Source organism: Macaca nemestrina, chromosome 17 (genome assembly GCF_043159975.1).
Source record: "Macaca nemestrina isolate mMacNem1 chromosome 17, mMacNem.hap1, whole genome shotgun sequence".
NCBI classification, from domain to species: domain Eukaryota; kingdom Metazoa; phylum Chordata; class Mammalia; order Primates; family Cercopithecidae; genus Macaca; species Macaca nemestrina.
Window position 1 is genome coordinate 74947855 of NC_092141.1, and position 26672 is coordinate 74974526.

Genomic DNA, 26672 nt, shown 5'->3' on the forward strand with positions numbered 1-26672 from the left:
ATTCCTCAAGGATCTAGAATCAGAAATACCATTTGACCCACAATCCCATTACTGGGCATATACCCAAAGGATTTTAAATCATTCTACTATAAAGACACATGCATGGCTGGGTGCAGTGGCTCATGCTTGTAATCCCAGCACTTTGGGAGGCTGAGGCGGGTGGATCATGAGATCAAGAGATCGAGACCATCTGGCTAACATGGTGAAATCCCATCTCTACAAAAAATACAAAAACAAAAACAAAATTAGCCGAGCGTAGTGGTGGGTGCCTGTAGTCCCAGCTACTCAGGAGGCTGAGGTGGGAGAATGGCGTGAACCCGGGAAGGGGAGCTTGCAGTGAGCTGAGATTGTGCCACTGCACTCCAGCCTGGATGATGGAGCGAGACTCCATCTCAAAAAAAAAAAAAAAGACACATGCACATGTGTGTTTATTGCAGCACTATTCACAATAGCAAAGACTTGGAACTAACTCAGATGCCAACCAATGATAGACTAGATAAAGAAAATGTGGCACATATACACCACACTATGCAGCCATAAAAAATGACGAGTTCATGTCCTTTGCACAAACATGGATGAAGCTGGAAACCATCATTCTCAGCAAATTAACACAGGAACAGAAAACCAAACACCCCATGTCCTCACTCATAAGTGGGAGCTGAACAATGAGAACACATGGACACAGGGAGGGGAACATCACACACCGGGGCCTGTCGGGGGGTCGGGGGCTAGGGAAGGGATTGCATTAGGAGAAATACCTAATGTAGGTGACGGGTTGATGGGTGCAGCAAACCACCATGGCACATGTATACCTATGTAACAAACCTGCACATTCTGCACATGTATCCCAGAACTTAAAGTATAATAATAAAAAAAAGAGTTGGAAAAACTTATTAAGGAGTTCCCTGTAATAAAAGAGGGAAGGCTTCAAGTTCCACAATCCAAAAGCACTGAGCTATGAGACAGATAACAACACCAGGTATGTGCCCACCGTATTTAACAAAACATAAATGTATTGTTATTTAGAAGAAGAAAAGTATGCAAACTCTTCAACATATACACTTATAACAATAAAATAATGTATGAATAATAAGGCAAAATGTGTTTTGCATCTCAGAACAGTGAAGTGTTATAGTGATTTATATTTATTTAAAATTTAGGGGTTTTCCCCATATTATTCTACTATTGGCAATATTCAGAAAAACTAGTATAAACATTTTCTCCTAATAGATACTACAACGAGTAAGAAAGTTTTCTTTATTTAAAATAAATGTATACGCTTTGTTCTGTGTCTCACACAACTATGTTAATCCCAACAAAAGAGATATTTCAAATTGTACTGCTGTTATGACATTTTGCTCAGGAAGCTGAGTGAATGAATAACTGAGCTGGAATATTTTTAGTTCTTGGACACGTTATTTCTACTCAGTGTTACACCACCAAGGATCATTATAATAAAATTATACACTTGAATCAAAATCATTTAAGTATGTAACACACTGAAGGGAAATGGGAGGTAGAAAGTTCTACTGAGATCTTCTTCAAAGCCTCAGAAATATTGGAAGAAGGAATGTGACTTAAAACTGATTAAAAGCAAAATATTTTATAATATTCTAGAATAAGAAAAGTAACCAAATGAGCTATAATTGGGGCAAAAGAATTGCAGAATTTTCTCCCAACAGAAAACACATGACTAGAACTAGCTGTGAGACCATTAGTAATGATACCTCCTTGTTCTGGTCTCTAGTATTATGCACTTTCACAGTAACTTTCTTAACAGAGACATTTGAAGTTTCTTATAGGCTCATGAATGATCGTTCCCATGTTCAAATTTCACTTTACTCATTTTTAAAAATCAGGAAAAAAATGAAATAGTGATCATCACATTTCAAGCCTAAACATAAATAGTCATAAATGATTATTAGTTTGATATTTTGCCAGGGCCTATTGCTCAGTGATTCTACTTAATGAACAAATCTCAAGGTTGCCAAAGCCTTTTAAATATCATTCGCTTTTACCTCTCCTGCTTGAGTGGAGAATAATTTTCAATTTAAAGTGCAATAGCTCAGGCTTCTCTGCTAAGTGCAACACTATGTGGGTAACTTCTGGATGTCATGAGCCCTTTCTGGTCTTTTCCTAGGCTTCCGCACTGTCAGTATCTTCTGGCAGGGGTGTCTTCTCCAAATAAATGGTAGAGTCCAGAGGAGAAACCCTAATGTTGGGGGAATATCTTGACAATGGTATTCGTAACTGCAAAGGACATCTTCAAGGTAGATCTGTAAATAAAACGTTTTACGGTGCCTAACCCCATCCGTGTAAATAAATGTTAAAGAGTCATTTGGACTTTCCATTTGTCCTTTTCTTGTGGACACATCTCAAAGGTGAACACAAAATAGCACATCTTCTTCGTGGTGGACTAGTAGATACTTTGGTTGACCAACAGTAATGTCTAATGGAGTTAATGATGACCAGGAGGTGGTAAATTCTGGACATTGTAGAGGACATAAAAGCAGACAGAACCCACAAAATGAGTATTAAATGGTTAATAAGCCTTCTAAGTTAAGGGGTGTGGGGTATCCAGACCCATAATACATGCTACAAGGGAGAACTGGAGGCACCATGATCGAGGACCCTGCTTAATTAAGGTTGGCTAAGGAGTTCCCTGTAATAAAAGAGGGAAGGCTTCAAGTTCCACAATCCAAAAGCACTGAGCTATGAGACAGATAACAACACCAGGTATGTGCCCACCGTAAACATACTAAAGCAGACTGGCATGTCTTCCAGGGACAATGGTAGTGTCAGCCCTCACTTGCAAGCACCTGGTGGCAACTGATAGTCCTCCGAGATGCTAGGGTTGACAGCTTGTGGTTGGGGTTCATCGCCTAGAAAATACTGGGTTGACTTGTAGGAAATTGTCATTTTTGTAGGTCAAAACAGGAGATGAAAAAGGGGCCGGATGCAGTGGTTTACACCTGTAATCCGAGCACTTTGGGAGGCCGAGGTGGGCAGATCATCTGAGGTCAGAAGTCTGAGACCAGCCTGGACAACATGGAGAAACCCTGTCTCTACTACAAATACAAAATTAGCTGGGCGTGGTGGCGCATGCCTGTAATCCCAGCTACTCTGGAGGCTGAAGTAGGAAAATCGCTTGAACCCGGGAGGTGGAGGTTGCAGTGAGCTGAGATTGCGCCATTGCACTCCAGCCTAGGCAACAAGAGTAAAACTCTGTCTCAAAAAAAAAAAAGAAAAAGAAGAAGGGTCCTGCTCCACCCACTATGCTACTCCATAATACAGGCTGAACTTGAAATTCAAGAGTAAAGTTTTCCAGTTCTGAAGTCCCTAAAAGCATCATCCTCCATTTTAGAACAGACGAAATCCTTCTACAGCTTGATGATGATGTCTTCATTCCAACTGAACTTTCATGTAAGCGCCTAAGGGCAAGAGCACATTCTAGGTCCCAAGAAAGACCAAGATGGAGCCACTGGACATCCAAGTCCCGAGGGATCTTGGGATATATAGTTTAAGTCCTGGTAACTGTTTTACAGTGAAATTAGTGCTAGCAAATATGGCCTGAACCACTTTAATAATCATTTAAAGAAACAGAAAAGGAAATGGAAAAAGTCATTTCTTCTCAATATACAATATGTAGAAGACTAATACATCCCAATAACATAACTTAATGTGAGGAACACCAGCGCTAGAAACATAAATTATAGAAGGATGCACCCTAACACACTGAAAAGCAGAAATGATGGTATAAAATACTAACCAAAATAATCTTGAAAGTAATCAAATTACAAACTCTATATTCTACATAGCCCTGGTGTAAAAATGGGTTAAAACTAGAGAAAGTAGGGAGAGTGGTTCTCCATATTCTCTGGCTAGAAAAGGAGGAAGAGAGGCAGTCACAGTTAGATGCCCTGGGGTTATATCTGTCCTACAACTCAACAATAATTGCTCTCCCTTAAGTGAATAGAAATATGGAAGTTTAAGAATTTGGAGGGACTTAGAGGCTAGCTAGTACAATGTTAATCTTAATCTAAAAACCTTCCCTATAAAACCATGATGGTTGGTCATTCAGCTGCTGCTGGAATGACTTTACCAACAGGAGAATAACTGTATTCCAAGAGAAACCGATGCCTCATACTGAACATACTTGGCACTGAAACTTCTGGGTAAAGATAATAGGGAAAACTGAAAATTGTGAAAAGAACAAAAACAAATGTTTAATACAGAACGTGAGAACATTCACTGGCAGTGAACAACCAAGGAAAGAAGAATAATAACTTGGCCACAAATTTCAAAAGGAGGTAGTCAAGGAAAGAAAGAGAAGATTCTGACATGGTTTGATGAGACATACTCTTTTGTCCCTATACCCTAGAAATAGAACTGGTAAGTTGAAATTATGCTGAGGATTATTTTCCAGTATCCCAGTTTTAGAGAAAAATGAACTGAAGATGTATCATTCAGTTGATACTTTCCCTTCTGCCTGGGTGGAAGATAAGGAGGACAATTTCAATGGAGTAAAAATGGCTACAGGAGAGAGATAAATAAAGTTAGGAAAGTAGGAAACTTGGGCTGAATCTCTCTGATAGAACATAAGATTTAGAGTTCACATAAAAAATAAAGCACTCTCTAATACATAGAAAAACCCCAGTGTAAGACATTAATAAATTGATAAAAGACAGAGCCAGTATCAGTTTCTCTAACAGAAGTTGTTCAGAACTGCAACTAAGCTCTTTTTCTCCATCCCTATCATGATCTCACAAAAGAAGTAAACGCAATGAAATACCTGTGCCTTCATACTGAAATTCAGAGGAGGACAGACAGGCTGAAAAGTAGTCAAAGAGAATTCATGAATATTATATCAGTCCATTTAACAGATTTGGACACAGGTGCCCACGTTAAGCCCAAGCAAGATGAGGGAGAAAAGTAGGAAAACTAGAGAAACATCAATTACATTAGGAGAAAGGTGAACTTAGCGACAAAGAAGAGGAAAAGAAGAAAGTAAGGAAGAGGCCCATCGTTAAAAACCAGAAACAATTATAAGAGAACTTAATAAGAACATGAGTGTAATGAAAGAATAATGCAAGGATAACAAGATAAAACAACAGAATTAACTAAGGACCCAAATAACTCCATCACAAAATTGATTCTAAATCAGAAACAATGAGCTGAATAAACATGGTGAAAAATCAAATCGTTGACATAGATAAAGGCTTGAGGTAATCATAATAAAGGTCCAGGAAAAAGACAAAGAGAAGCTAAAGTAGAAAGAAAACGTGAAAAGAAAATCCATGTAAACACAGACTATGGTATCCGAAAATTTCCCTAAAATGAATGAAGAGATGAATGTGTATATCAAAAAGACACACTGTAGACCAAGAAAAATAGATTCCAATTGAGGAAAAGAAACATGAAAAAAAACTCAAGGACTATAGTCCCCAAACCACTCTTGAAAAAAAAATAAAATAAATAAAAAAAATTGGGGATAAATTTCAAGCAAGAGATGACCAGAGAACCTGTTTTAAGACCAATGTTTGCACCAAAAGGCAATGGATGATGTGTACAAAGTGTCAGGGGAAAAAAGAATGATCAAAACATTTTATGCCCAGCTAAGATATCCTTCACAAATAAGAGAACACATAGTGATGCTCAAGCATGCAAAAACGCAGTGAATACAACTCTAAGCCCTTCTTGGAAAAGCTACTTGATGAAATCTCAGTAAGTCAATAATAGACCAAAATAAGAACTCAGGTATGAAGTTGTGCAAAAATCCTGGTGGTGAGCACATAATTGATTTAAATAAAAAGCTAAGTTTATGTAACTGTGAGAATTATGGTTATGGAACAAAATATAAATGTTATAAACTTCAACAATGTATGAATAATACTATGGTTGACAAAATAGACTGATATAAGTAGGTGGAAGGAAGTATAGGCAGTTTAATTTTTCTCCAAATAAGGAGTAACTAATGCCTTCAAAATTGAACCACAAAATTTAAAAATTACTCTAACTTCAATGTATTTTTAATTTCTAACATTCTAAGAAATAATCTCTTATGTGGTTAAAAAAATGTTTTCCTAAATTTTAGAAATATTTCCATTTCCACTGGGCACAGTGGCTCACTCCTGTTATCTCAGCACTTTGGGAGGCCAAGGTGAGATGATCACTTGAGCCCAGGAGTTTGAGACCAGTCTAGGCAATGTACCAAGACCCTATCTCTATAAAAAATAAATAAAAAAGAAAAAATGAGAGAAATCTTTCCATTTCCCTTGTTTCTTCAAATAATTTCACATGTAATTTAATATTTTAATTAAAAGTGGCAAATGTAGCATGGTCCTGTTTCTAGAAAATTGTTTTTGTCTATATATCTACTTATTCTTCTATTTATCAATCTCTCATAGAAATTTCTAGAATAATGCTCACCTAAGATTAATAGCAGTTGTTTCTGGAAGGTAAGATTTGGGTAAAATTTTTGCTTTCTTCTTTGTGTGCAGGACCACGTCAAATGCCAGCAGCTCCCTTCGGGGGCAATATTTACTTCTGGTGGTAGTGCAAGACTCTTAAACAAGGGATGTGGTTTCTCTTATAACAAATGGGTTCTGGGTCTGTGAACCGACTCAGATCTGGGAAACTTGGTAGAGGACTATGGTTTTCCACCCTAAGTGGAAAACTGTTTTATTTTCACTCACCAGTTCTGGACGTTTTTCTTGATGTTGTACAAGCCAAGTAGTATTCTCACTGGCTCTCTATCTTATCTCTCAGAACCCAGCTCATTATCACCACAGATCCCTGCAGGGCAAGACACCTGAAGGGCCTGTCTAGCCTTACTGTCCAGTACAGTAATCACGTCTACCTTCCATCTGATATCTAAGTGCCCACATAGTGCCTGCCATTTTGGAACCCAACTTTCCTGTTGAAAGTCGGCAGCTCAGTTCCATAGCGCATCTCCTACCGTTAGCCCCAGAATACAGAGGAAACCACCATGGAGCTGGCTCAGTGCTATCAGTGCCCCTCCCACCAGTGCACCTTAGCACCCTAGTAAAGGCCATATCCTCTAGGCCCTCTCATGCACTGGCTTCTCTAGCGTAAAGCAACAAAACCACTCTCATATTCTCACTTTTCTGATACTTTGACCCTTTCCCCATAGTAAGCCAAGGCAGTTCTGTCGTGACTGAAGTAGCAGGAAAGTAAGTAGCAGAAAAGACTACTGCCTAGTAAAAATCACAAACAATTATCAACATGCCACATTTAAAAAAAACAAAGATGAAAGACAGTTCAAACATTGTAAACTCTATCCAAAATTATATTGATCATCAGATTAACTGTTCAAGGGACACGTTGCTTTAAAGCGTTAGCATTAATAGAGATTTTTCTACAGGGCTTGCCAGGTAACACTTTCCTCTCATGTTCTACTCAAGGGCTCTCTGTGGAAAACCTTTGCTTCTTGGTTGTAAAATTTAGTACTAGTTTTATTAGGTTGGTGCAAAAGTAACTGTGGAAGTAATTGTTGTGTTTGCCATTACTTTCATGGCAAAATCTGCAATTACTTTTGCACCAACATAATATGTAGGTCATTAGACTCATGATGTTAAGATGCATACTAAGAAATAGGCAACAGGTACATCAGGCTCTGGTATTTTTCATGTAATGAGATATATATTTAACATCATCAGGTTATGTCTCTGAACAGTTTGCATCTGCAAAATTGCACACTTGAAATGTCAAAATAAGTTACTAAATTTGTTAGAGCTGCAGACATTTTGTGCTAATGGGGCAGAGTCTACCATAAAGGCAGTAGTTTCACTAGACTGATTTCATATCCTCACTAAAAGATGTTGGAATCTTTCTTTTTAGTCGCAGTTATATGATATAAAACATGCTATTGGATACTTCACTATATGAGAAAGACTCCCTTAAAGATAAAACTAAGGACATATACAATCTTCTCTGAGTCTCTGGAGTCAGAGTAAAACTACATTTTAGCGCAGAAAATACTACAATCTGGTCTGACTTTCTGAACACTTTAATAGAAATAGGCACAAAAAAAATTGTAAAAAGCAGGCAGTGTGTCAAGAACAGAAATAGAATGTGTCATTTGGGGATGGCCATGTGGCTCCCAGATTAGATATTTGCTACAACAAAAAGGGCCATCCATGAAATCTGTCAATCAACAGTTCAGTTTAGGTATGGAAGTTGTCCTTATTTAAAAGTTTAATGTTGCTGTGATAACCGCTGTTAGAGATGGCACCAGGGCCTGCCAGCATACACTGCTTCTTCATTCCTTTTCCTCTCCAGCCAACCATCAACAGCCAGGACTACTGCCTGCTGAAGCTCCCGAAGCTCATGATACAGGGCAAGCAGAAGGCTGGAAGCACAGCTGTGATGAGCAAGCTGATAGATGAAGCAAGGCTGGAAGCAGGCGCTATCTCCTGCAGTTATCTTCCCATTTAACACTTCAAAACACTTCTCTGGCACCTGTAGGTGATGAGTGACAATCACCCTGAGCTTTTAAAACTTTTTGAAAAATGAGCTATTACTTTCTGTGTTTTTATCTGCCAGATCTCAGTTGAAACTCGGGAGGAACCCAGATAGTCAAATGCTTCAAAAGGAGTTTTTGTTTTCATGGTTTAATAATGGACAACTTAAGCCACACAAATTGAGAAAAGCAACTAAAAATAATTAACATTAATTAACTAATTAACTAAATTAATGAACTCCATATAGAAGGAGTTCAAAATTTTTAGGGAAAAAAGTCTTAACTGTATATTTTAATTCATTTTACTTTATGTGTTTCTCTAAAACACATTCAGTTCTCGATGAAATGTCCATGTATTAATCTAGTATGTCACTGCTTTTGAATGAACATGAAATATAAAAATCATATAAGTTTGCCAGTTAGAGTTCATAATTTAGAAGGACGAATAGGTCAACCGGGTTGTAAACTCCTCCAATATATAGCACTATGTCTTTACTTTCTTTTTACCTTCCTTATCTTGCCTACCACAATGCTTTGTAAATTATTTATCATTTTGAATGAAACAAGGTAGCATTCGAAAAACAGAATTACAAGTAGGCAGAGACAGCTGCTTCATCTTCCCCATCACCAAATTGGCTGGTCCACCTGCAAAAACCCTGCCTTACCTACGGCTTGGACGCATGGCTGGCCTTGCAGCTACCTAAGGCGAGTTCCTTCATCTGTACACTGGACTCCATTCTTTCTTGCCAAATTAAGCATGTTGCTCTTGAAATTATCCCACCACTCTCTGCATCATCAATATTTCCTTCTCCAGTGCATCAGTCTCATCAACAAGCAAACATGTCTTTAGTGTATCTCATTTTTAAAAAACTTTCCCTTGACCCCATATGTCCCTCTAGATACCACCCATTTCTCTGCTCCCTTTTCTTTCAAAATTCCTCAAAATGGCTGCTCACAACCCATCGTCTGTCCACCCACATAATTCAGGCTTTGGTTCCCACATTCTACCGAAACCAGTGTTGTTGAGGTGGCTGAAGACCTCGCCATCCAGCGGTCAGTTCTCAGTCCCCATCTAACGTCCCTTCTTGGCAACACCTGAAACAAGTGGTTACTCACTTCCTCCTTCCTGAAACACTGCACACGGCTTATGGGAAATCCCACCCTCTTAGACTTTCCTTTTACCTCACTGGTTGTTCCTTCTCAGTCTCTTTTGCTGCTTCCTCCACCTCTTCCTCATATGTAAGTGTCAGCAGCCCCTAGACTCAGTCCTGGAAGTTCCCTTCTCTTCTCTCTACTCATGTCTCAGTGTCTGTCACCACCATCCACCTGGCTGCTCAGCTGGAAAACGTCTAGGTCACATTTTAGCCCCCTCTTTACCTTACATTCTATTTCACATCCATTGACAAGTCCTGCCTGCAAAACAGATCCCAAATCTGACGACTCGCCATCTCCCCCACCATTCCCACCCTAGTCCCAGCCCGGGTAACCTCTAACCAGCCCACTGCAATCATCCTCTAACTAGGTCCCCTGCTTCCTCTCCTGCCTCCATTATAATCAAAGCTCCACACAGCAGCTGGAGAGATCTTTCAAAAATGCAAACCAGGCCGGGTGCAGTGACTCATGCCTATAATCCCAGCACTTGGGAAGGCTGAGGTGGGTGGATCACGAGGTCAGGAGTTTGAGACCAGCCTGGCCAACATAGTGAAACCATGTCTCTACTAAAAATACAATAAAAAATTAGCCAGACGTGGTGGCAGGCACCTGTAGTCTCAGCTACTTGGGAGGCTGAAGCAAGAGAATCACTTGAACCCAGGAGGTGGAGGCTGCAGCGAGCTGAGATCATGCCACTGCACTCCAGCCTGGGTGACAGAGTGAGACTCCACCTCAAAAAAAAAAAAAAAAAAAAAATGCAAACCAGATCTTGCTCAAATGCTCCAATGGCTTCTCAACACACTCAGAATAAAATCCAATCTCCCACCACAATCCATAGGATGTGATAAAATCTACCCTGTACTGTACTTTGGCTCCTACCACTCTCTTCCAAGTTCACTCCATTCCAGCTACAAACTAACCCATCTCTCATGGCTGTTGCAACTGCTCTTCCCTCTGCCTGAAATGTTCTTTCCTTACCTCAGGTTTTTGTACGGCTTCCTCCTTTACTTCATCCAGGTCTTAATTTGAATATCATTTCAGTAGAGTCCTTCACTAACAATCTTAACTACAATAACACCTTGTATAAAATAATAACCATTTATAAAGTAGCCCTTTCACTCACACTTTAGCTTGCTTTATTTTTCTTCAAAACAGTTATTATTACCTCACCCTACCTTAAATTTTGTTTTGAAAAAGATGTGCGTGCGTGTGTGTGTGTGTGTGTGTGTGTGTGTATGTGTATGGTAGTAGTGGTGGTTGGTAGTGATAGCGGGTAGTGGTAGTGTTTTTCTCCATCATCATAAGGGTAAAGACTCTATATTTTGTTCACTGTTATATCTTAAGCACTTGTGTTTAGCACAAAGTAGTCACTCAATAAACATGTGTTAAATAATGAATGATTGAGAAGGCATTAGTTCTACTTTATATTTTAAATGTACTTAAAGAAGGTACTACTTTATATTTTAAATGTACTTAAATAATGAGTTAGTCCATATAACTATCCAGGAAAACTTTTTCTTTTTTTTTTTTTTTTTTTTTTGAATGGGGTCTTGCTCTGTCACCCAGGCTGGATGGAGTGCAGTGGTGCTATCAAAGCTCACTGTAACGTTGAACTCCCAGGCTCAAACAACTCTGGAACCTTAGCCTCTAAAATAGCTTGGAACACAGGCACAAGCCACCATACCAGTCTATTTTTTTTTTTTTTTTTATAGAGATAGGGGCCTCAATACATTGCCCAGGCTGGTCTCTCACTCCTGGCTCCAAGCAATCCTCCCTCCTGGGCCTCCTGAGTTACTGGAAATACAGGCATGAGCCACTGCACCCAGCCCATCTTTGCTCTTTTAATATTCACTCTAGCTAAAGGTGCCACTTGTTTTAACCTAGATGAGAACAGCTTCAGGTCAAAAGAAAAAAAAAAGAGGAAGAGAAGGCTCTTCAATTGTCTTTCACTAAATATCAGCGCCCATTCTATGACTCTAGGCTCCAACCACTGGACCTGGACACAGGGGCCCAGGCTCTGTAGCATCACTGCCTCGGCCTCCGAGTCTGGCAGCCTAACGGCTGGGAATCTGGTACTTTGCCATTGCCTGCAGGACCAATCTGTGACTTGTGGTGTAGCTGCATTCCCTGAATTTGGTGCTTATTCAAATAAGTAATTTGAAAGGAAGCACCATTAGATCAAGGATTGCATTTGTCTCGATCACCACTGAGGACACCACAGGGGCTGATATGTAGTTGGGGTTCAAAAATTATTTATTATGAATTGGAAGAGGAATGTCAAGCAAAAAAAGACTTTCAAAAAGAGTATGATAAGGTGAGCAAGAATAAAACAAAGAGAGTAATAGCAGCATACTGGACATACAATAAATCGTATATATCCAGAAATCAATAAGTCATATGGAAATCCATTTTGAAGGGATTTTAGGGAGCCCCACAAATCCACGGTCATTAACCTCATCTGGAACCTCAATACTGAAGAGAAAGTTTACGAAGTCTTTCTACTCGGATCAGTCTTGCTATCACCCAAATAATTTCAAACAATTCCCACTTTTATTTGCTCTCCTGTCCATGTAATTCCTCCAGTCTCAGCAAATGATCTTGCCGCCTATCTGACAAAGAAAAACCTCAATAATAAGAAAGTCTTCATCTGCCTTTTGCAGATCCACAAACTTCTACACACCTGGCCTTCCCTTCTTTTCTCACCAGGCACAGGAGAGAGACCTGGCCATCAGCAGAGGCTAGCAGCTCCCTGCGTAATACGGGTCCTGCCCAGTATCTCTACCTTCCTGGGAACATATGCTAGTGTCTTCCTTCTTTCCTCCCTCTCTTCCTTTCCACCATCTCCTTTTCCAGTGTAGACTAAATAGTTTCATTTAAAAGAAGCCTGGCCAGGCGCGGTGGCTCACTCCTGTAATCCTAGCACTTTCAGAGGCCAAGGCAGGCGGATTGCCTGAGCTCAGGAGTTCAAGACCAGTCTGGGCAACATGGTGAAACCCCATCTCTACTAAAATACAAAAAAAAAAAAAAAAATTAGCCGGGTGCGGTGGCATGCGCCTGTAGTCCCAGCTACCTGGGAGGCTGAGGCAGGAGAATTCATTGAACCTGGGAGGCGGAGGTTGCAGTGAGCCAAGATTGTGCCACTGCACTCCAGCCTGGGCGACAGAGAGAGACTTTGTCTCAAAAATAAATAAATAAATAAATAAATAAATAAATAAATAAATAAATATATAAAAAGCCTAAGCTTGAAGGTTATACCACCTAGCTAATTAACGACTAGAATATTTACAAAGGACAAAGATTGGGAATCGCGTGCTATCTGCTTTTTAAATATCCCAACTGACCTTCACTTAAAATTTCCTACTTGCTTATCTTGCATAATTTGTTCTGTCTTTGCTACTATCTTTGCTACCAAAATATTTTAAGTTTTAAATAATGGCAGCTTGTAAGAAGTTGGCCCTTCAGTGTTGTTTTGTTTTGTTTTGTTTTATTTCTGTAATCATTGACAATAAGCACTTATTCTTTCTGGAGAGCTGGCCACTTGTTTATCTGCTGAACTACATTTCTCCTTCAAGGCTTTGTAGTGGAAAGCAAAGATATAAAATACAAGATTAAAGAATGATATCGTGGAGTTGCCAAAGAAATGTCTGTAGTCCAGGAAGTCCTAGCATGCCTGCTTGGCTGTTTGTTTCCAGCTTGAATGAGGTTTGTGAAAAGACAATTAGAATTGTCTTTTTGTTCCAATGGGTTATACAGGAAAGAAACAGGAAATCTTGATGAAAGCTTGGGCTTTACAGGATATTTGTGTGAGCATTTAGCCCATGTGTTTGATGTTTTTCTTTCCACATCTGCACACTTTATGCCTGGATTTTGGCTACGATACTTTAAAATACTACTTTGCTGTTTTCACTTCATTACAGTTTCTGGCACGATGCTTTCTGTAAGAGAGGGGCTCAAAAATTAAAACTGGAGAAGGAAACTGAGGCCCAGAAGGCACAAGTCCATTCATCTCCTCTGAATGTCAGTCAGTTCCCTCATTATAAAATGTGAGGATTAGACGGGATAAATGCTTTTAAAACTTTTCCACCAAAGTACTCTTAGCAGCAGTGAAGATGAATAGGACCCCCCTGGGGGATCTGAGGGCATAGCCTGAAGCAGCCTCTGCAAGCTGGAAGTTTCTTTGAAATGTCCTATTTTGTCTTAAAAATTCATGAGAACTTTGCATTTTACAAAACAGGAAAGTCTATGTTTGTTTTAATAGGAATGTTACCTCAATAGTAAAACTACGTTGCTTTCCCACAATCTAACTGAGTGAATGCAACACTCCAAGAAGCATGTACGCAGCCTCAGGAACCCCTAGCACTTGCTCACACTCCCCCCGGGATCACCTTACCTGAGTTGGAGAAGCGAGGGCCCAGATGCTCGGCATCTAAATCCCCTCCTGATGTGAAATGCTATCATCATAACACTTACAATTTTACCTTTTAGAGAAAAAAACAAAACAATAGAAAAATGTTCACACTTCCATTTGAGTGGCAACTGAGAAAGTAGGCAAGAGTCCTGACACGGGGAAATCCAGCCAGACAGGTACCTAAGTGAATGAGTCAGCGGTGGAATGAGAGAAGTCGGTCTGTCAAGAGGGGCTGGGAACTAATCAGGCAGATGAACAGAAAGTCCCAGAATCCTGGTTTTGGAAGAGACCACTGCAGTAGGACAGCCCCCGGAAGGCACAGTACCCCTCCATAACACTCCAAAAATACACCGCAACCCACTCACACTGGAAACTTACTTTCTCACAAGAAAAACTGTTGCACATTTGAAGGAAGAGTTCTTCAGAAAAGAACTACCTTGAAACAATAGAAAATATTCCTCACGGTACCATCTATATATGGGTTCAATTTCTGCCCCCTGGAACTCCGTGGGAGTGCATTTAGAGTGGGGTCAAGAGCAGGGTTCTATGAACTGTGTGGGACCCTGGGCCACTTCCTTAAATGGATACTTCAGTTTCTACAACTAGAAGATGAAAACAATAAACAGTGGCAGCTATCTCACAAGATTTCTGTGGGTCAGGCGCAGTGGCTCACGCCTGTAATCCCAGCACTTTGGGAGGCAGAGGCGGGCGGATCACCTGACGTCAAGAGTTTGAGACCAGCCTGGCCAACATGGCGAAACCCCGTCTCTACTAAAAATACAAAAATTAGCCAGGAGGTGAAGCACACACCTGTAATCCCAGCTACTTGGGAGGCTGAGGCAGGAGAATCGCTTGAACCTGGGTGGCAGAGGTTGCAGTGAGCCAAGATTGCACCACTGGCACTCCAGCCTGGGTGACAGAGCGGGACTCTGTCTAAAAAATTATATATATATATAAAAACTGTGAAGATGGGGAGTGGCTGAATATGTGTAAAGCATGCAGAGTAGTGCCTGGTCCAGGGTAGATCCTAATAACTGTGGGTTTTTAGGATTTTTATCACACAGACCAAGCCCAATGCTCCCTGAAATTCAGACCTTAAATTTACAGAGAGATATGCAATCCTCCCTTTAAATATCCCCTCTGACATAGTTCCAGACCTTTCTATATTCTGAAAACTCTTCTCTGAACATGTTCAAGTTTGTCAGTGTCCTGCTTAAAATGTGGTGACCAAGGCCAGGCGCGGTGGCTCAAGCCTGTAATCCCAGCACTTTGGGAGGCCGAGACGGGCGGATCACGAGGTCGGGAGATAGAGACCATCCTGGCTAACATGGTGAAACCCCGTCTCTACTAAAAAAATACAAAAAACTAGCCGGGCGCGGTGGCGGGCACCTGTAGTCCCAGCTACTCGGGAGGCTGAGGCAGGAGAATGGCGTGAACCCGGGAGGCGGAGCTTGCAGTGAGCTGAGATCCGGCCACTGCACTCCAGCCTGGGCGACAGAGCGAGACTCCGTCTCAAAAAAAAAAAAAAAAAAAAAAATGTGGTGACCAAAATCGACCTATTCCTTATGTGACCTGAAACATAAACAATACCTGGGACTGTATCTGCTAGCTCTCTTGTCCCCTGTGTCCCAGGCACCACACTCCCCTTATCTCTGTGGCTCTCTGTCTTCCTTCTACTTTTGCAACTGATTTTCTAAACCAAAGCATGGCATTTTATATTCAACCCCAATAAATGTAATCTTCTTAATTCCAGCCTGTTTAAAGCTGCAGAAAACTCATTTTTTTTTTAATCCTGCATATTAACTATTCCTCAGAACTCTAAGCATTGGGAAACTTTAAACTTTTTTTTTTAATCCCTTATCATCCTCGACTGACTGAGAGACACAGAAATCTCACTTCAGGTTGACACTAATCATTCAGAGATGGCCCTTTGAACTATCACTTAACCACATAAAGGTACCAATATTCGAACCATATTTCCCCAAACTGCCTTCATGTAGACACCGTCAGATGGCTCCATGAAAGCCAGATATATTACATCTACTCCTATTTCCTTATCTACCAGCCTGGCTACCCTGTTCAAAGAAGCAAATGAGCTTAGTTTAATCGGCTTCATTCTTAGTGTACTCATGCTGGCTTGTAGAGCTCACTACTGTATGCCTATCGTTTGTCAGGATAAACTTCCACAGGAAAAAATCCGAACAATTTGTGGAGTGGTCAGGGGAAATACCGTTACAGTTAATACAATATTCTGCTGGAAAAAAAAAAAAAAAAAACTAACTAAAAATGTTTGTATATTGTCACATCAATAAATATTCTCCTAAAATGTACTAGTTCATACTCCTGCCTTCATCTTTCCTTAGTGAACTACCACCCGGGATCTTCGTTCTCAGCATTGATTCTAATGTATAGGCCTCTAGATATAGAAAGAATAAAAGCAGGTGAAATCTGCACTCACCTGAGGTATGCTTGTATGTGTTTTTTACATTCCTGTTATATACTACATTTGTATCATCTCTTTTTCATGGAAAAAAAAAAAGAAAAATTGATGCAGTGGTATATGGCTTCCATTAATAGTATCAGTTCTTTAAAGAATTCATCAGTATCCCTTCCTGTGTTAGTATTATTTTTGATCAAGAAAATACAAAGACAAAAATTTGATAGATTTTAAAATCTATCATTCTGAGAAAAGCCTTTGAAGTTTAATATACTTCCAGACAAATTTATATACATTTTTTACATTGAAAGAGTGAAACTGTCACAATGTGGATAATAGGGGGTATACAAAAAAAGAATTCACCATGATTTCATTCTCTAAAAAATAATTAACAACATTGTTTTTATATTTCTGTCTGATTTTTGAGGTTAAGGATAATTGGGTCAGACGGTGTAAGCGTTTTTCATGACTCTTGATAGAAACTGCCAGAATCCTTTCCAAAAAGCCTATAATGCCACTAGCATGTATAAAAGTACCAATTTCACTAAACTTTTACCGACTTTAGATGGCACATCATGGTTAATTCTAATTTGCATTTTTATTAACACCAAGGCTAAAGATGTTTCCACACAGCTGTTCACTTGATTCATTTCTTATCTCTTTCTTTCCTTTGCCAGGTCACTTATTGGGACATTAATGATTGTCTTATGATTTATGCTAATTACTATATTTATCTGCTAATTATCTTTATATATTATACATTTATTAATTTTATAAGGAGAGTTACTCTTTGCCTAAGATATCTGCTTCAATTATTTCTTCAATTACTTTTTTAACTCAAAATACTTTTTATTTAGTCAAACGCATTTAAATTTTCCTTCGTGTTTTTTCTTATTGTGTCTGACTTTCAGAGTCAGTGGTGTGCCAAAACAACTACAACGTAAATGCAAATCAGGTGCTGACATCATTTGGCCACACTTGGTTATAAATTTGTGACCCATGTGATTATCATCAAAATGGGAATATAATTTTAAAACTCCCACAGAGAATTCTGTTACATCTTATACTCACCTTGTAGTATAATAACCTCTGATTAGCATTTGTGTTACATAAAGAGCTTTAAATTTGGTTTTCCCTTCTCCCCTGTTCCTTCATCAGTTTACATAGAGGAGCTGACATTTTTCTTATTTTTCTTAGTGCTTCTAATATTGTTTTTAATCCAAAAATACCTCAATTATACTTTGTAACTATAGCATAATAAAAAGTAACATTCATTGCCCTTCCTTAATATTTTTATTTACATTTGATTAATAATTACCTCTGTTTCCCTCCCTCTTACCACCCCTTACTCCCCAATTCCAGCTTTCTTCATATAGTTTTCTGAACTTAGTTTCTAAAACCAGTTTCCAAGCCACTTCCTCCCATTACTAAAGTTGTGGAAAACACCCTCCATGGCTCTTTAGATAAAAGTGTATTTCAGGAGAAATACATATTTTTAATTTGGCATGTGTTAGAAGGACTTTCAGTCGCCATCACATATTAATTGGAAATTAACTACTTCATTTTTATATAAAACCATTTTTTTAAAAATCTGATAGAATAACTCCATTGCACTGGCTTTTGCAGTTAGAAAGTCTGAAGTTATCCATACTTTGGCACTGTTGAAAATAATGTGTCAGCTCTATCTTCTGTCTTTTCTTCTCTTTTAGGCTTTTCACTTATTGGTTATTTTTTACATTGCATATAAATTGTTTGAATTTATTTTCTATTTCATTAATCCAAATGTATTACCCACTTAAAATGCTAGAGAATACAATACAGACCAGGCACAGTGGCTCATGCCTGTAATCCCAGCACTTTGGGAGGCTAAGGTAAGAGGATTGCTCGAGCCCAGGAGTTAAAGGTTGCAGTGAGCCATAATCGCACCACAGCACTCCTGCCTGGGAGACAGAGCAAGACCCCATCTCTAAGAAAAAAAAAGAAATATAATATAAATGCTCCAAAATATTTATTCCATTGTATTGTTTCTTAGCATTCATAATTTTAATGTTTTACTTATCCAAGTAATGCATAACATATGCTCATTATGAAATCTGAAGTAAAAAAGGTTATTTAGAGCATACAATGAAAGTCTCAATTCATCATAACCCTAACCCATAATTCCAGGCCAATTCCATAGTCATATATAATCTTACAGAATTTTTTCACTGAATTTACATATCTAACTTTGAGACACAATGTTTTAATTTTACATCAATGGGATCATAATATACAAAGTGTTCTAAGAAGTGCTTTATTTCCCTCACCAACATGTCTTAGAAATCTGCATATGTTGGCACCTTCAGATTTATATCAATCTTTTTAATAAGTATATTGTATTCCACAGTAGGTATTTAGCATTATTTATTTATTTATTTTTGAGACAGAGTCTCGCTCTGTCAAATCCAGGCTGGAGTGCAGTAGTGCCATTTCGGCTCACTGCAGACTCCGCCTCCCGGGTTCACGCCATTCTCCTGCCTCAGCCTCCCAAGTGGCTGGGACTACAGGCGCCCACCACCACGCCCGGCTAATTTTTTGCATTTTTAGTAGAGACAGAGTTTTGCTGTGTTAGCCAGGATGGTCTCAATCTCCTGACCTTGCGATCTGCCTGCCTCGGCCTCCCAAAGTGCTGGGATTACAGGTGTGAGCCACCACGCCCGGCCAGCATAATTTATTTAATCATTCATTTTATTTACAACTTTTTTCAATATTACAAATAATCCTCCCAAAACATGGATGAACATGCATCTTTTTGCACATGTATAAATATTTCTATAGGATAGGTTCTAAGAAATAAAATTTTGGGATTAAAATCTATATGAATTATTTTTTTTGGAACAGAACATATATCTCTTATATATGAATATGTAATGTATACATATTCATATGTGCATATGTGTCTGTATATGTGCACACATGATTTTTAAAAATAAAATGGTAAACCTCATCTTCTAACAAAAAGTAACAGGTCCTTGCCCCATCCCACTCCTGTACTAGTGGCAACTCTTTTAAAACACGTCTGTGCTCCTTTCTCTGGTGATTACTTCCCTGCCTCTACAAAACATGCTACAGAGCTCTCTAATTACCAAAGCTAGACACTCCTTATAGGTTTTCTACTAGGACAAATGGGGATTTAGCTCATTTACAGTCCCTCGCTCCTCTCTCCCACTCTTGTCACCATTTTACTAGTTACTCCATTCCTCTCAGTTCCTCCAGTGGTCAACCTTGTAATGAGGAATATACTAAAACCTCTGTGTTTTGTTTCATTACATGGGCAGCTGCTCAAACCCACACTTCATGATAATACCTCAGTGCTCTCACCCTTCCCCTCCCAGGCCCTCCATCCCTTTCTTCCACTTCCATACCTAGACCATCTTAACCTTTACTGTTACAATAGCAAGGCTGGTGATATGGTTTGGATGTGCCCCACCCAAATCTCACCTTGAATTGTAATAATCCCCACGTGTGAAGGGCCGGACCAGGTGGAGATAATTAAATCATGGGGGCAGTTTCCCCCATACTGTTCTCGTGTTAGTAAGTCTCACAAGATCTGATGGTTTTATAAATGGGAGCTCCCCTGCACAAGCTGTCTTGCCTGCCACCACATAAAAGGTGACTTTGCTTCTCCTTTGCCTTCTGCCATGATTGTGAGGCCTCCTCAGCCATGTGGAACTGTGAGTCCATTAAACCTCTTTCCTTTATAAATTACCCAGTCTCGGGTATGTCTTTATTAGCCGTGTGGGAACAGACTAATACAGTTGGTAACATCTATGCCCTGTTCTGTAACCCTAAGCTAGTTTTTAAAGTTGAAAACAATAAATGTCATCTAATTATTGTGTCTATGTACATATTGTTCAATGATGAATATTTTGTCTGCCAAGACTACATTTCCTTTTTTATTGGTCCTGTGTCATAACACCTGTGCTGCTTGATAAAGAATGTACCTTTAAAACCCAGTTCCAGCATGTTCTACGTTTTTACATTTTCTAAGTTTGCAATTCTAGTCAGCATGGTAAACTGTTTTATGCTAACCCCATTTGATGGTCTTCTCTGTGATGCTCCTTCCAGGCGGAGGATTACACCAGGGAGGCCATGTTTGCTTTGGCCAATAAAATGTGAGTAAACTTACTTCTGGGTCAATGTTAGAAGCCAGCAGATGCTCAAAATATTTCCTTTTCCATTTCCCATAGCAATGTTCCAGATAGTTCATTCTAAAAACTGGACTCAAGATGACATGACATGGGTCAGAGCTGCAGTCAGTCCTCAAAGGACACATGACATAAGTATGAAATAAGCCTTTTTTGTTCTAAGCCACTGAGGTTTAGAATCATGTTTACCAAAGGAAAACCAAGCTAAAAATTAATAGTAATTTTAAGTATTTTGGGAATAAGCAGAAATATATTTTTAAAAGAAGAAAATAAAACTTTGTATTACTAAGTAAGAGGCAGACCACTGAGGACAAAATCTCAACTCCTTACACATCCTGGTCCTAACCTCCCTCTTCCCCTTCATCTCCCACAGCAGGAACTTTTCTCCTCATACTCTGGCTAATCTGGTCTTCATCATCAGTTATCTTCCTTGAACACTTCCAGCTTGCTCTCTTCTCAGGATCTTTGAACGTGCTGTTCCCTCAGACTGGAATACTATTTCTCCAGAGCTCATGGCTGGCTCCTTCCTAGTTTTTAGAACTCAGCACAAATATCAGGGTTCCCCTGATCAGTTATTCAAGGCTGGTAATCCCCTTCCCACCCTCCATCTGGCAAAGGCTATAAAGGTACCATTTTTTCTTCTACATAAGTCACTCTTCAGGCCGGGTGTGGTGGCTCACACCTGTAATCCCAGGATTTTGGGAGGCCGAGGTGGGCAGATCACCTGAAATCAGGAGTTCAAGACCAGCCTGGCCAACATGGTGAAACCCCGTCTCTACTAAAATTACAAAAATTAGCCGGGCGTGGTGGCGTGTGCCTGTAATCCCAGCTACTCGGGAGGCTGAGGCAGGAGAATCGCTTGAACCCAGGAGGTGGCAGTTGCAGTGAGCCAAGATGGCGCCACTACACTCCAGCCTGGGTGAGAGAATAAGACTCCATCTTAATAATAATAATAATAATAATAATAATAATAATAATAAAAAAACTCACTCTTCAAAATTATTTCACTTTTTAATTTGTAGACTGATTAGTCACCAAAAAGCAAACTCCATGAGAGAGGAGGCATGCTCTCTGTTGCTGTTCTCCCTCATACCAGGGACAGCACCTGGCACATAGTAAGTACTCAACCCTATTTCTCATAATGGAGGTTTAACTAGTGCTCTGACAGGACAGAAGAATTACTGACATTGTTAGGATACTCGTTCCCACCCAGATCTCATGTTGAAATGTAATCCCCAGTGTTGGAGGTGGTGGATCATGGGGTGGGAGATGTTTGAATCATGGGAGCGGATCCCTCATGAATGGCTTGGGCCATCCCCTTGGTGATAAGTGAGCTCTCACTCTGAGTTCACGAGTGATCTGGTCATTTAAAAGTGTACGGCACCTCCTCGCTTCTCTCTCTCTGTCTCGCTGGTTCACTTGCTGGCTCCTGCTTTTGCCATGTAAGGTGCCTGCTTCCGCTTCCTTCTGCCTTGATTGGGAGCTTCCTGAGGCCTCTCCAGAAACAGAGGCCACTATGCTTTCTGTACAACCTGCACAACTGTGAGCCAATCAAAGCTCTTTTCTTAGAAATTACCCAGTCTCATCAATTACAATCGATGTTTCAATCAAACATTCAGATAAAACAAACTGTCAGAATAAACTTCAGTGGAGTGTTAAAATTCTGTTTACAGATTTTATTGAAACAAACATTATTTTAGATATGTTGGTAATAACAGCTCTTAGTAATATTTTCATTATGCAGATATTTTGTGATAGCAATTTTTAAAAGAGAAAGTATATATGTATTTTAAAAATTTAATGGCAGCATCAAAATGAAAGACCAACCTGTTGTTCATACCGCTGTCTGATGTCCTCCAGTTGCCATAAAAACTCCTTTGATTGTTTCTCACGAAGAGATTTGGATCTAGTTAGATCTGCCTCCACTTTTTCCATCTATAAAATTTAAAAATCAAATATTAATTTTTTAAACAAAAAATGTGTTCCATGTTTTTTAATTTGTCCATTTGTTTAAATGACAGATTTTAAACACCTCACCAATAATAATGATGAATTTAAAGGTATTAAAATAATGAGACATTTATCAATTTATCTTAATACATTTTAATTATTTAAGGAGGGAAATTAAAATTGGTATATAATTGGCTAAATTCTAAAATTACAACAATAATGTAGTGAAAATATAATTTAGGATGTTCTAATATTTATTTGACAAAATTTAATCAAGCCCTTGGTATGTGCTGAATGAGATAAAATATTTCCAAATCATATCTCTGATAGGAGACTTATATCTTGAATATATAAATAACTCTTATAGCCCAATGATAAATGGATAATTAAACTCAATTTTAAAATGGGCAAAGAGCCTGAATAGACATTTCTCCAAAAAGATATACAAAAGGCCAAAAAGCATATGAAAAGATGCTCAACATCACTGTCTTTAAGCAACTACAAATTAAAACAAGAATGACATATCACTTCATGCCCCAAAGAATAGCAATAATAAAAAAAGACAAATAGTAACAAGTATTGGTGAAGATGTAGGAAGTCAGAACCTTCAACACTGCTGCTGGGAATATAAAATGGTATAGACACGCTGGAAGACAGTTTGTCTGACAATTCCTCGAAACGTTAAATAGAGTTACCATGTGTCCCAGTAGTTTCACTCCAAGGTAAGAAATGAGAACATACATCCACACAAAACTTTGTCTACAAATGTTTATAGTAGCCTTATTCATAACATCCAAAAAGAGGAAACCACCCAAATATCCATCAGTTGATAAATGAATAAACAAAATGTGGTATATTCTTAGAGTAGAATATTATTGTATTAGATCTAACATTTAAGTCTCTAATCCATCTTGAATTAATTTTCGTATAAGGAGTAAGGAAAGGATCCAGTTTCAGCTTTCTACTTATGGCTAGCCAATTTTCCCAGCACCATTTATTAAATAGGGAATCCTTTCCCCATTTCTTGTTTTTCTCAGGTTTGTCAAAGATCAGATGGCTGTAGATGTGTGGTATTATTTCTGAGGACTCTGTTCTGTTCCATTGGTCTATATCTCTGTTTTGGTACCAGTACCCTGCTGTTTTGGAGACTGTAGCCTTGTAGTATAGTTTGAAGTCAGGTAGCGTGATGCCTCCAGCTTTGTTCTTTTGACTTAGGATTGTCTTGGCAATGCGGGCTCTTTTTTGGTTCCATATGAACTTTAAAGCAGTTTTTTCCAATTCTGTGAAGAAACTCATTGGTAGCTTGATGGGGATGGCATTGAATCTATAAATTACCTTGGGCAGTATGGCCATTTTCACGATTAATTCAAGATGGATTAGAAACTTAAATGTTAGACCTAAAACCATAAAAACCCTAGAAGAAAACCCAGGTAATACCATTCAGGACATAGGCATGGGCAAGGACTTCATGACTAAAACACCAAAAGCAATGGCAACAAAAGCCAAAATTGACAAATGGGATCTCATTAAACTAAAGAGCTTCTGCACAGCAAAAGAAATTACCATCAGAGTGAACAGGCAACCTACAGAATGGGAGAAAATTTTGCAATCTACTCATCTGACAAAGGGCTAATATCCAGAACCTACAAAGAACTCAAACAAATTTACAAGAAAAAAACAAACAACCCCATCAAAAAGTGGGCAAAGGATATGAACAGACAGTTCTCAAAAGAAGACATTCATACAGCCAACAGACACATGATAAAATGCTCATCATCATTGGCCATCAGAGAAATGCAAATCAAAACCACAATGAGATACCATCTCACACCAGTTAGAATGGCAATCATTAAAAAGTCAGGAAACAACAGGTGCTAGAGAGGATGTGGAGAAATAGGAACACTTTTACACTGTTGGTGGGATTGTAAACTAGTTCAACCATTATGGAAAACAGTATGGCGATTCCTCAAGGATCTAGAACTAGAAGTACCATATGACCCAGCCATCCCATTACTGGGTATATACCCAAAGGATTATAAATCATTCTGCTATAAAGACACATGCACACGTATGTTTATTGCGGCACTATTCACAATAGCAAAGACTTGGAATCAACCCAAATGTCCATCAGTGACAGACTGGATTAAGAAAATGTGGCACATATACACCATGGAATACTATGCAGCCATAAAAAAGGATGAGTTTGTGTCCTTTGTAGGGACATGGATGCAGCTGGAAACCATCATTCTCAGCAAACTATCGCAAGAACAGAAAACCAAACACCGCATGTTCTCACTCATAGGGGGGAACTGAACAATGAGATCACTTGGACTCAGGAAGGAGAACATCATACACCGGGGCCTATCATGGGGAGGGGGGAGGGGGGAAGGATTGCACTGGGAGTTATACCTGATGTAAATGACGAGTTGATGGGTGCTGATGAGTTGATGGGTGCAGCACGCCAACATGGCACAAGTATACATATGTAACAAACCTGCCCGTTACGCACATGTACCCTAGAACTTAAAGTATAATAATAATAAAATACAATAAAAAAGAATATTATTCAAACATAAAAAGGAAAGAAGGATTAATACATGTACTTTGGGAGGCTGAGTCAGGAGGATCGCTTGAGCCCAGGAGTCCGAGACCAGGGTAGGCAACATAGTGAGACTGTGTCTCTACAAAAAAGAAGAAAATCAGCCGAGCGTGGTGGCACATGCCTATAGCCTCAGCTATTTGATAGGCTAAGGCAGCAGGATTGCTTAAGCCCCAGAGGTTGTAGCTGCAGTGAGCCATGACTGCCCCACTGCACTCCAGCCTGGGAAAAAGAATAAGATCCTGTCTCAAAACAAAAATTAATTAAAAATAGAAAAAAAAACACCTCACACATGTTTTAATATGGATGAGCCTTGACAGCATTAAGCTAAGTGTCACAACAGACCACATACTGTAGGATTCCATTTATATTAAATTTTCAGAATAGGCAAATGCATAGAAACAGAAAACAGATTAGTGGTTGCCTAGGGTGAGAAGGCGATCTGAGAGGGTAACTGCTAAAGGATATGGTGTTTCTTTTGGGGAAGATGAACATTTTCTAAAATTGACTGTGATGATGGTTACAATGAATACAATTTTAAAAACCACTGAATTGTACACATACGAGTGAATTGTTGGTATGTGAATTTTATCTCAACAAAGCTGTTATTAAAAAAGAAAATGGAAAAAGGAAAAGTCAAAGATTCCACCACACCCAAGAGGCCTCACTTAATCCAATCCCAGTGACCTCTCACAGCTCATCTTTACTGCTCTATCCCACCACCACCACCACAGTCCACCTACCTGCTGCCCAGGCCTATAATGTGTCAGAAGTGCTCTCACCTTGGGGGCAGGAGGTTCTGCCTGATAGTCATACAGCACTTTTTCAAAGTATTGAGGCTTTGTTTAGCATAACCTTTGTATCGAGACCTCCCAGACCACTCAATTTTAAATTGAACATTGCAATTCCGCAGCCCCTAAGTCCACCTAGTTCCCCTTTCCCTGCTTTGCTACCCTTTTGTTCCACAGGATATATCACCTTCAGATTCACTATATAATCTACATCTTCATTAGGGCTGTTTGTAATGTCTCTCTCCCCCAGTGTAACATCACCCCATGTCCACTGTCATCAGTGAAATAGTATCAACCATTTATCACAGTGCCTGGCACATATAGGGAATCGATAAATACTAATCAAATGAAAACAAAGATTGCACAGTGCACCCAACTTGGTTCAAGACTTGCTGAATTTACAATTTTCAACATTTAGTTCCAAATTCTTAAAACACACACAAAGTAAATAAAAGCATGTTGGATCTAACTTTTTCTATCACTTTGTCCATGTTATGATCAGATGCTTGTTTACATGCAATGAGAAAGTGATGTTCTTACAGTCATGAAAAAGCTCTCATGACATTTCATGTCAACAACATGAAAATGATGTCTTTTATTCAAAGCAATGCCGTATTTTATTTGTCTTTAAACCCCTGCACATTTGGGTATAACTTAAGATATTTT

At 39.2% G+C, this 26672-nt stretch overlaps 1 protein-coding gene across 14 annotated transcripts in view; it reads right to left on the reverse strand.

Annotated features, from left to right (window-relative positions):
- The window catches only part of LOC105469025 (centrosomal protein 112), a 535394-nt gene that overhangs the window by 273309 nt on the left and 235413 nt on the right, over positions 1 to 26672 (reverse strand). For all 14 annotated transcript variants that reach the window (XM_024788889.2, XM_071083480.1, XM_011719542.3 and 11 more), the window contains one exon: positions 22494 to 22601. In XM_024788889.2, the coding sequence (XP_024644657.2) occupies positions 22494 to 22601 (108 nt within the window). The remainder of the gene's footprint in view (positions 1 to 22493; positions 22602 to 26672) is intronic.